Source organism: Cyprinodon variegatus, unplaced genomic scaffold, assembly GCF_000732505.1.
Source record: "Cyprinodon variegatus isolate N-32 unplaced genomic scaffold, C_variegatus-1.0 Scaffold267, whole genome shotgun sequence".
Classification (NCBI taxonomy): Eukaryota; Metazoa; Chordata; class Actinopteri; order Cyprinodontiformes; family Cyprinodontidae; genus Cyprinodon; species Cyprinodon variegatus.
In genome coordinates, this window is record NW_015150720.1 from 923,231 (window position 1) to 934,095 (window position 10,865).

Below are 10,865 nucleotides of genomic sequence, written 5' to 3' on the forward strand. Positions count from 1 at the left end.
TATATATATATATATATATATATATATATATATATATATATATATATATATATATATATATATATGCCTATGGATGACCAGGAGAGTCAATGAAAAAGAAAAACAGCCGTTTCAAATGTAACATTTCAAACATACTATTACAAAATCCAGCGTTTCAAATTAATTAGGTGAAGTAGAACTTTAATAAGGAGTTTTAAACTGTATTCATGAATCCATTATTAAGTGCTGCAATTAAATTTTTTAATCCTATTTACAAATGGAGATTTAAAAGCCACAATTCATAAATTCTTTAAGAAAGTAATCCTCTCTAATAAGTAATTCCTTGTACCATTACCATTTTCTTTTTTCACTGCTTTCAAGTCCGTTGTATTTTCTTTTTATTTTACCCTCTCCATTTACCTTTTCTGTGACCCTTCTGGTCCCTGAACACACTGAAAACCAATTAATCCAATCACAGTTGATCCTCAGATGTAGCCAGCTCCCTCATTGGTCACTTTGTGAACCTAGTATGGCAGTCAAACCAGTCTAAACCAGAGGTCTCCAACCCTGGTCCTCAAGATCTACTGCCCTGTAGGTTTTAGATGCACCCATGCTCTAAAACAGCGGAATTAAAGGAATATGTTGTTACCCCTGGTATAAACGATTAACTATTGCCCTTTCATAAATTTTTTTTGTTTGTTTTTTGTTTTAATCCTTCTTTTTTTGGTGCGCTCATGAAAAAACAAACACAAAAAGGCTTAATTTAGTCTGGAATCACCACTGTCTTAAATGTGGCATGTCAAATTAGACTGAATGAAACTGACGACTGATTTAAGACATTTAGATTTAAAATTGATCAGCAACATTAAAATTGTTGAACTGTTGCTTATTTGATTATTATTTTTTCCCCATTAATATTTATTATTTGAAAAATACTGTTTGTGGTTGTCAATGTTTGAAATTATTATAACTTTTTCATGATCTAAAACATTTAATTAAGGAAAGAAAATAGATAAAAGCTGTAAGAGGTCAAATACCCCTCAATTGGCACAACCAATGGGAAAGGATTCATCATTTTAATCTGAGCTCATGGAAAAATGATACGCAGATAAAGTCTCATCTAATGCTGTCCAATACGTACTCATCAGTTCCCATTCAACCCTACATTCAGTCCACACACAGATCTAAGCTTCTGGCACATGGAGCACCACAGGCTAATACTCTGTAAGCTATTCACCAAACAAAGTCTCACACATCGAGCAGTGGTATTTCCTGGGTCAAAAGCTTGGAGCTATCAGCAATATTTCTCGGTCAGTGTCCCCTCATGATGGAGAGAGAAAAACATGGTGCAAGGGTGAGAGGGAGAGACAACAGTCTGACAGGAAACAGTCAGGGCGATGGAGGGACAAAACAGTTGACATCATTGTTCTAGAAAAATCCGCCTGTTGGCACAGTTTGGCTGCCAGTGTTGGCATAAGAGGTTAGAGAGGAGTGGGTGAGTTCGGAGGAAAGGCCTATAAAGGGAGTTTAGGGCTGCTCAGCTGCACCCAACTTAAGTCAAACAGACCAGCCTTTTCTGACTCCAACCATGGATATTCCCATTCAGTACTCTTGGTACCGGCGCGCCTTCCCAAGCCGGTTTACGGAGCTCTCTTTGGCAGAATCTCTCGCTGACTTTCCACTGATGGGACCCTTCTCCTGGAACTTCCCCTGGATGAGGCCTTCATTCATGCGCTGGTTAAACTGGCCAGAAAATGGACACAGTGAGGTAGAGTGCTGTTTAGTTAGCCATTCAGTGGTACTAAGTTGATTAATTTGACTTACTTAACGTAATTAACTTTAATTTTCCCAATGATGTTTGTGAAATTCCTTGTTTAAGTTGCTGTCATAGGTGTTTGACATGAGAATGCATTCACATAAAAACAGCTGCTTCTAATAAATGTCTGCACAGATGCGAATGGAAAAGGACCGCTTTGTTATTTATCTGGACATGAAGCATTTCGCCCCTGAAGAGTTGTCAGTTAATGTCAGCGACGAGTTCATCACAGTGCTCGCCAAACACGAGAACAGACAGGTCAGCAGAGCTTGGAGATCTGAAGAAACTGCAAGCTGCAGCCTTTCTAACCGACTAATTCTACTTTCAGGATGATCTCGGCTTTGTGTCCAGAGAGTTCCTGAGGAAGTACAGGGTCCCATCTGGAGTGTTAGCAGCTGACATCACCTCCAATCTGTCGTCTGATGGCGTGCTGACAATTACGGTGCCCCGGTCAGCCCCAGGAGCAGACCGCAGCATTCCCATCTCCTTTGAGGACGGCACACAGAAACAAAAAATGTAGAGCAAAATGATTGCCCTAAAAGTAAAAAAAAGTACTAACTTACTAAGATTTGTTTAAGTGTTGGCATTTCAGTTCTCTTAGTAGAATAGGGAATTTAAATAGATCCCTAGCCTGCTAATTGACATTTCACTTAAGTTTAACCGGCTGATGTTAAGCTAAAAAGGAATCCATTTTCTTATCATATTCCTTTCTGGAAAACATGTAATTTATCTAGATTTTACCGAAAACATTTATGGAGATTAAACTCTAACCTTTGGAAAGCCAGTCTGCTCAGTTGGGTGCAGGGGGAGTTAAGACAGCTTTAAAATCTCAAGTCTGAGGCTAACATCGTGAGTTTTTATACTGAAATGCCAACGGTGCTGTGTTTTCAATGTGACAATGGCTCGGTTTCTGTAAGAGGTGAGGAGCAGCATCAGTAGAAGCACTTGATTGTTTTTTTTGCTTCATTTATAAATCTACAGAAGGAATTAGGGACATGTTTGTGCCTAGTTGAAAGGACAGATGAAAAATGAGCAGTGAGGAGTAGGTTTCAGAGAATAAACAGAGGAGGGGATTTTATTTTCAGATATCTTGTCTATATGTACTGTATGGAACAGTGAGTTTATTTTTACTTGTAAACTCAACCTACTTGCGTTAGTATTAAACTGGCTTGGACCACTGGCATATTAACACAGAAAACACTATTTAGAATAAATATTGAAAGTCAAACTTGTGTTGTTTTGGATTTTTTTTGTCCCCTTATCCTGTTGAAATTATAACTTCATCCAATGTTGGAGACTGAAGAGTCAAACTGTTTTCACTTTTCTGACAAATATTAAGTCATTTATAAAATAATAAACCTTTTTATTGTTATCATGTTAACTCCTAAATGATTTGGTCAGATGTCAGCCACTTAAATTAACCTTGTCTTGGAAAATTATAAAAGACCCAGGAGGCCTAGACACAATCTTGAACTGATTAAGAAAAACAAAACAAGTATGTTGATATTAAACAGCTTCTTTACGATCTAGGTTTCACTAGTTCATTGCAATGAATGATAAACAAAACTAAACAGATGAATGAATTAGAAATTGTAACAAGTCAATTTAAGATAAGGATGCAGAATGACAAGATGATTGCAATTCACATTTATCTATTTAATTTTGATAGAAAAGTATTGCTCAAGAAAGGTAATCAATGAGAGAAGAGCTGTGAGGAAGAAAATAACTGGAATTCAGGGATCAGTAGTCTATATACTTTATACATCTACCTAAAAAACTACCATAATACTAGCTTTTATTCCAACCCTACAAGTTATTATTTGATTCATGTTTTTTTTAGATGCAGAATGGAGTTTACATGGATTTGACGTTACAAAAAGCAGTCCCTCATTTGTGACTGTGGGCGTGGATTTTTGAAAGTGTGTGTTGAGTCAGCATCAGTTGCAGTAGAAGTCCCAGTTCTGGAAAAAAATAAATAAAGAAGTTACATTAAAAGAAGGTCTCAGCTAATAAATACGCTTATTTGTGTATATGCAGAGAAATGTTGGTTTACTCACAGTAGTTTTAACCTCAGTGGTAGCTGGCATGATGGCATATGTTTCCTCCACCACGCTGCTGGGGAAGTGACCAATGCGAGCCTCCTGTTCTCCATAATACGTGTTTTGTACCTGCAGTAACATAACTTGATAAGTGCTTCTGAAATGTTTCATTACACACTTAGACTTAGACAACTTTTACTGTCATTTTGTATTCACAGAGTGCATATAAAACGAAATTTCATTTTGTACAACTCTCATGATATTTCCATTTCTAAAAGTGCAGCAGTGATCAAATGTAAACAGTGTGGCAGAAAAAAAAACATGGTGCAAAAAAAAAAAGAAAAAGCGCATTGATTTGAGAGTTCAGAGCATTAAATATACATAGTGCAATTTTGCAGTGTTGGTGTTTGGTGTTGTCAGTTTTATGCAGAGTCTGTGACATTATTTAGAGTTTTTTTGACACACACTTTTTCAGCACACTCTAAAGTGTCTGAGTTTGAGACTTTTTTAGTTTGTTGAACTACAGCAAAACAGCAAAGAGTTATTGACCATCAGCACTACATGGCTGGTTGGTGATGTGACTTGATAATGACTTCCACTGTATCTTAGATACACATATCCCTATGTTTGATGATGGAAAACTCAACAGAAACAGATTTTTCGAATATATCAAACTTGTTAGTTTACCAGTAACCTGCGTCTCAAAATCCACCTGGGTTGCCAATTGAAATTAAAGAAAAAATATTTATCCTTGCTTCTGGTGATTTGTTCAAATCTCAATGGCTTCTCAACAGGCTATAAAGCTGTTATAGTTATTATTTGAACAGCGGCCTGATTATATGGAAATAAATAGGGATTCTGATGAGTTACAGATACGTTTGCTGAGATGACTTCTGTTTTTAGCTTTATTATTAATTAATTTTTATCAAATTCACTTTGCAAATAATACCAAAACCACTCATGAGACCATATGCTGGTGTGGTTGGCCCTGTGTTCCTCCTAATGCAGGACAATGCTAGACTTCGTGTGGCTGGAGTTTGTCAGCAGTTCCTGCAAGATAAAGGTATTGAAGCTATGGACTGGCCCGCCTGTTCCCTAGACCTGAATCTGATTAAGCACATCTGAGACATTATGTGTCGATTCATCCACCAACATCACGTTGCAACACAGACTGAATAGTTGGCGGATCCTCATCAGAAGCATGTGCAGACATTGTAGGGAGGTCATGCAGGCACATAGAGGCCACATGCAACATTGAGCCTAATTTTGAACTGTTTTAAGGACATTATATCAAAGTTGGATAATTTTTGTGTGATTTTGTTTTCAGCACATTCAACAACAGATAAAGTATTCAATGTTTATCTAAGCTTATTTGTTTATATTTTTTAGAATCAAACTTTAGTGGTGGATTTGCTCTTCAAGCATAATTTTTAATGCTCGCTTGTATGAAGAAAGAAATGCGCTTGAACAGTATGAGTGGTCTTTGCCCTTTTTAGGGATTTTCTTGAACAAGTTTAATTGTACTTCCTATTTACTCTGTCAATAAAATATTCAAACAAACATAGGAAATTATTTTTGCTTGCTCTGTAATCAAGTTAAAACATTTATTTTTTTCTTGCATAAGAATTCGATTTAAAGCTTAGGACCAAGCTTGATGGTGGACTCAACCTGGAACCTGCATGCAAGCTTTGTGTGGAAAGATTTTTGCTGCCAGCATTTACTTGTTGTCCTTGGCTACTGTAATTGTTGACATTAGGCACTGGATGAATAAGGTGAACCTGTTATAGATGCACCCTGTGAATGAAACATTCAAAGCAGCAAAGAAAAACAAACAAGCATTTTAACACCAGAATCTAAATGCAGAAAAAAGCCTTTCCATATCTTTATCGCAGCAAACTTCACACTCAATGGTTTTGTTTGCTTGCTAATGATTCCCTAATACAACAAAACAGAATGACAAAAAGTTTTTTCTCGAAAAGCTTTAGAATCTAATCAAAAATAATTCTTTCTCATTTCAGCTACAGCTAAGCAAACTTACCACATACAAGTTATTTATATGGGTGTAAGGTTGTAGGCAGGCAACCGTTTGTTGTCCCAACAGTTTGAAGCCTACTACCTGTACACCGTTTTCTTTTCAACTCAACCTCTCTCCTAAAATCTCCTCAAAGTATCTAACTTGCTACAACCCCATTTGCTTTCTGTCTTGAGGTATTCAGATGGTAAACTTCTAGTTTTTATTAACTATATTTGAATTCTAATACTTTAATAAATTATCAGAATACATTTTTAATCCACTTCTCCCAATGGATCATACTTCTCAGCCTCCGCGGCAATGCCTATGCCAGGGTCTTGGAGAGTCCAGCTGATTGTTTAATATCGGCTTCAGGAAGAGCAATGCGGTTTACCTCCTGGCTGTGGAACAGTGGACCAGTTCTACACCCTCTGGAAGGGGCTTAAGGATTCATGGGAGCTTGCACAACTGCTCTATGTGTGTTTTTTTGACCTGGAGTGCACCTGGCCTTTGTCCTCTTACTAGGGGCCATCTGGTCTCTGTTCAAGCAGAGCCAGAAGTTGGTCCGCATTGTCAGCATTAAGTTGGACCTATTCCTGGTGCCTGTTGGACTCCACCAGGGCTGCCCTCTGTCACAGATCCTGCTCATAACTTGGACACTATGGACATGATTTACAGGTGCATCCATTGGCTGGAGCGGTTCTGGTTTAGTGTCTCTGTTTCTTTTCGGATGAAGTGCTTCTGCTGGCTCCTTCATGTCAAGACTTACAGTACAACTTACGTTGTGGCTGGGCTCTACCTTACAGATAGGGGGATGAGTTTGATTAACAGAGAGAGGCTCAGACTAAAGCTGCTTCTCCTCTACATTTAGAGGAGTCTGCTCAGGCCATCCAGACATGTGTCCAAAAACTACCCCCTGGTCTTCCAGGCACATCCTCTCGGGAGGTGTTTCTTGGCTGTCCTTGGAGCTCCCTGTACTCCAAGAGGAACTGGAGTAGGTGTCTGGGGAAAGGAAGTCTGGGAGTCTCTACTAAGACTGCTGCCAATGCAACTCGGCCCGCGCATAAGTAGAAGAAAACAATTACATTTTTATTCCCAAATCTGACAAACATCTAAAACATTAATATAGGCTAAAACTTTTTCCACAGCTACCTGATGTTAACTGCTAGACAAAGGTAAATAGAGCACCTTTTTGCGTTTAACTTTTTTTTGTTACTTGGGTAGTTTAATTTACTTGGGTAGTTTAATTTTTTCTGCTGACTGGCACTCAGGTGACGCGTCGTCCTCTTGCACTGAATGAATAAACTTTCAGGTTCTTGTCTTGGAGAGGATTTATTGATCCAACGCTCTCACAAAGGACCAAATTTTAACTTTGTCCACTGGCTTACAACCAAAGGATCTTACACATATAGACACTTTTTGTTGATTGTTCATATAAAACTCCAGTAAAATACAGTATTTTTTGTGGTTGTAATGTGCTGTTCAACAAGTATGGAAACATCTCCTCAGCAATGTATAGCTCATATTATAGACATATTTCTTTGTACTCACACTGCCAGCCCAGAAGAGATTCCCTCTGTCCTTCAGCATTGCATAAACATAGACGAGCTGCCCTTTTTGGATGGGGATGAACCTGCAGTCTCCAGGGTAGTAGTCCTGTATCGCACGGGCTATCAGGATTGGGTCTGTGTACAAATAAGATTTTATATTTGGTTGGGTTCTGATGACTCTGTAAGACTTTTATGTCTGTTTTAATAATTAATCTTTAAAAAAGTATGAAAATCACAATGGATATGGCTCCCCTTTGTCAGACAGTTGACATAGAACAGTGGACCAATGAAAGGATATGTGGACCCACTTAAACGTATGCTCATATTCTGTGCTCTGTATGTTCCTAATTCTTAGGTGTTGCTCTCTCTATAGAAGTGTTTGCTTTAAAGCTAATCTAGATCTTTGTCTTTGGTGTCTCTTTTGTTCTTTTTCACAATACTCCATAGATTGTCTGTGAGGTAGAGCAATCCATCGCACAGCTGCCATGGTCTTTAAAGTAATTATTGGTATTTTTGGTAGAGAGGGAAGGTGCCAAGTACTGATGGAAAATCAAATGTGTACCTTTATGTAACATGTCAGCAAAGGGTAGCATGAAATGCTGTAATGTTTACTGATAGTTGCTACACTGGCTTTGACCTTATTATAAAAATAGTGGATCAAGACAAGCACACAACGGGAAAGTATAAAACATTAAACGACATTGCACTCTAAATTGGTGCCTCTGAAACCTTACTCTGAACTGTAGGAACTTGATTTCCAAATAAAATGCAAAGATTTGCTCTTATACGAAAAGAAGACTTTTGATCTTTGAAATATTTCAGGTGAGATGCTTCTAAATAGTCCTTGGTGTAGTAGAGACCTAATATAAGTATTAAAACAGCTGTCTGTGTTTTCCCAGACATGTTTGTTGATTACTGGCTTTGACAAATGTCAAGTCAGTAATCGTCTGTATGCTACATGAGAATAACATGGCCATGACATTTCTTAGAAATATTTGTTGGTTTGAAGTTGTATTATAATCTTCCTAGAAATTGAATGGTGATTTGAATTATTGTCATCTTATCCATCTGTATCTATTTCATCCATACGTTTATTTAAATAAAACCTCAACATTTATTTTCGTTCGTTTCAGTGATTAGATAATATAATTAGCAATCTAAGCAAGGACAAATAGAAACTGTTGTTACTTACGACTGCATTCAGAGTCAGCGCAGAGTTTCTTGTTTGATAGTTTGGGCATCTGTTTTCCAGCTTCACAAGCTGCCAGGAATAGTATCACAGGCAGAGCAGAGAGGAGCTTGAAGGCCATTTCAGCAAGTAGAAACACCTACTAAAGTTGGTTTTATGATTGGTGAGGGTCCTGCTTAGCTTTTTATTTCCTTTTTTTCTGTTTACCGATTCCTGAAAGGAGGAGGGGTGTTAGTTGTCCTCTCTTCTGAACTCTCCCTACCCCCTTCCTCATAAATGAACAGAGAGCCTCTTTGAATTGCCCTAAGCAGGTAAACAGGATAAGAGGAAGAGGAGGGGGATTGGGCTGCAGCTGACAGACCCATATTTGTGTGCTCATCAGTTTTCATCCATCTGTAGCTGAACTATAGACTGCTGAACTTTAAGGCATGAAGTTCCTAAAAGTTAATTTACCTTAATATCCCTCCTCAACCACTAGATGTCCAAGCAGCATCTGCTCCTGTGTGTGTTTCCTTTACACCTTTGTAACTCAGAGGGAGGTGTGGTCCTCGGCTTGTATTTACATACATATCTCTCTACTGCCAGGGAAACCAGCTGAGCCTCTCTTGCGCAAATACTCCCAGGCACACAGACTCAAACGCACAACACCCAACAGGAAGACTGCTCCACTCACCGGAGGTGCTGGGAACCATCAGGTAAGAGAGACCTGACACTTCCTCCTTCAGTCTGAATAATTTCTCATTTAGAATAGATATATGTTGAAAAACTACAATACTTTTTAGATTGCTCTAAATGTTTTGGTTTAAAGCATTAATTATGGGGAAAAAAGAGATTTACGTCAGAGAATTGTCAGGATGACCTCAGAGGGAAATGGTGTTTTGAATAAAATTTGTATCAGAACATCACTTCCACTGAAGTGTGTGGGAAAAATTAAACTTAAAAATATTGTCTTTTCACAATGTTTCCAATAGCTTTACTTTAATTTCCTTACAGCTTAGGACTGAAACTCTCTGCTTACATTGTCTGTGGAATTTAGGGAGGGGAGCAGGAACAATGATAATCGAGGAGCAAGTTTTTTTGGTCTGAGTAACTGAATCACCAGTCAAACAAAAGCTCTTCCTGTGTCATTTTATTAGATAGATAATATTGCCAGAAAAAAACAAGCCATTCTAAGTTTTTCTGTATCGTTATCTTGCTGTGGCAGGTTCCCGTCTGAAAAGGAGAAGCTCTAAATGATCCCAGTCCTTTGAGGAATACAGTGGGAAACTAAATGAAAGCAAAAGGGATGGGTGTTCATCCTGCACCTGTTTGACACTGGAGAATACATCCAATAGCCAAAGGGTGGAGGTTTCAAACGAATCCCTACAAGCCAGCAAGTTTTCGTCATGTTCACTCCAAGAAAAGACAGCCTCCCCTCACCAAGCCTGGAGGATTCCTTTTTTCCTCTCTCCTCTTCCTCTGCTGTATCTCTCTCCTTTGCTCTGCAGTCAACATCATCCTCTCAGTCAGGAGGGGATGAAGGTGGAGCGATGGAGACTGACCTGATACTGGCTGCAGAGCTTGGGCAGGCTTTGCTGGAGAAGAATGAAGAGTTGGCAGAAACTCTGCAGCAGAGAGAGAAAGAGGTGGAGGTAAGGGGATAAAAAAATAACTTTAAAAACTAAAGTCTTACCTTTAATATGAAAGAGGAAAATTCCACCTTAATTTCATTCTGCTTGTCTAGTAGTCATACAATTATTAGATTACGGTTTATCCATCCAGTAAAGAAACAGATATTTTGGTTATCCAATGCCTGTTGTCTGGAATGGGTCTGGAATGAAAGCTTGCAGCAAATACCATGTGCTATATTGTGTCATGGTATCCTTGGGAGATTTTTCCACTGAAAACAATAAATGATTATCATCAATAATAGGTTGAGAGATGTCACGGTTCATCACTTTGAGGAGTTTGTCATTTGTAATTTTATTAAGGATCCCCATTAGCTTTTGCCATTCCAAACAGCTGGTCTGCCCGGGGTCCAGATTAAAAACATATTGTAATAAAGCACAGTCACAAATATTCAATTTCCAAAAACGTAATTTCTCAATAACAGTTTAGAAATTATTAGAGAATGCACAAGGCAAAGTTTAAAGCCTAACCTTAAATATGATCCTTACAAATATCCCAGGAAATGAACTGCTGTGGTTAAATTCTGTCAAATCAGTCATTATGTGGCATGGCAGTAGAGGTATGAATTATGAATATATATATATATATATATATATATATATATATATATATA

The 10,865-nt window shown here is 38.1% G+C and overlaps 3 protein-coding genes across 4 annotated transcripts in view; 2 read left to right on the forward strand and 1 right to left on the reverse strand.

Moving 5' to 3' along the window:
* The first annotated feature begins 1,567 nt into the window (after positions 1–1,567).
* On the forward strand, positions 1,568–3,204 carry LOC107089805 (alpha-crystallin B chain-like). The gene is made up of 3 exons (XM_015382780.1): positions 1,568–1,747; positions 1,931–2,053; positions 2,124–3,204. Exons 1-3 carry the CDS (start codon positions 1,568–1,570, stop codon positions 2,313–2,315), a joined length of 495 nt encoding a protein of 164 aa, XP_015238266.1. The 3' UTR covers positions 2,316–3,204.
* A 206-nt stretch (positions 3,205–3,410) lies between these two features.
* LOC107089806 (melanoma-derived growth regulatory protein-like) lies at positions 3,411–9,019 on the reverse strand. The gene is made up of 4 exons (XM_015382781.1): positions 8,588–9,019; positions 7,397–7,530; positions 3,853–3,963; positions 3,411–3,756 (listed from the first exon to the last, which is right to left on the reverse strand). The coding sequence occupies exons 1-4, from the start codon at positions 8,703–8,705 to the stop codon at positions 3,733–3,735; spliced, it is 387 nt and encodes a 128-aa protein (XP_015238267.1). The 5' UTR covers positions 8,706–9,019; the 3' UTR covers positions 3,411–3,732.
* A 126-nt stretch (positions 9,020–9,145) lies between these two features.
* LOC107089804 (bicaudal D-related protein 2-like) overlaps positions 9,146–10,865 on the forward strand; it is a 15,321-nt gene continuing 13,601 nt past the window's right edge. For both annotated transcript variants that reach the window (XM_015382778.1, XM_015382779.1), the window contains exons 1-2: positions 9,146–9,279; positions 9,789–10,215. In XM_015382778.1, the coding sequence (XP_015238264.1) occupies positions 9,970–10,215 (246 nt within the window). In that variant the 5' untranslated portion in view covers positions 9,146–9,279; positions 9,789–9,969. The remainder of the gene's footprint in view (positions 9,280–9,788; positions 10,216–10,865) is intronic.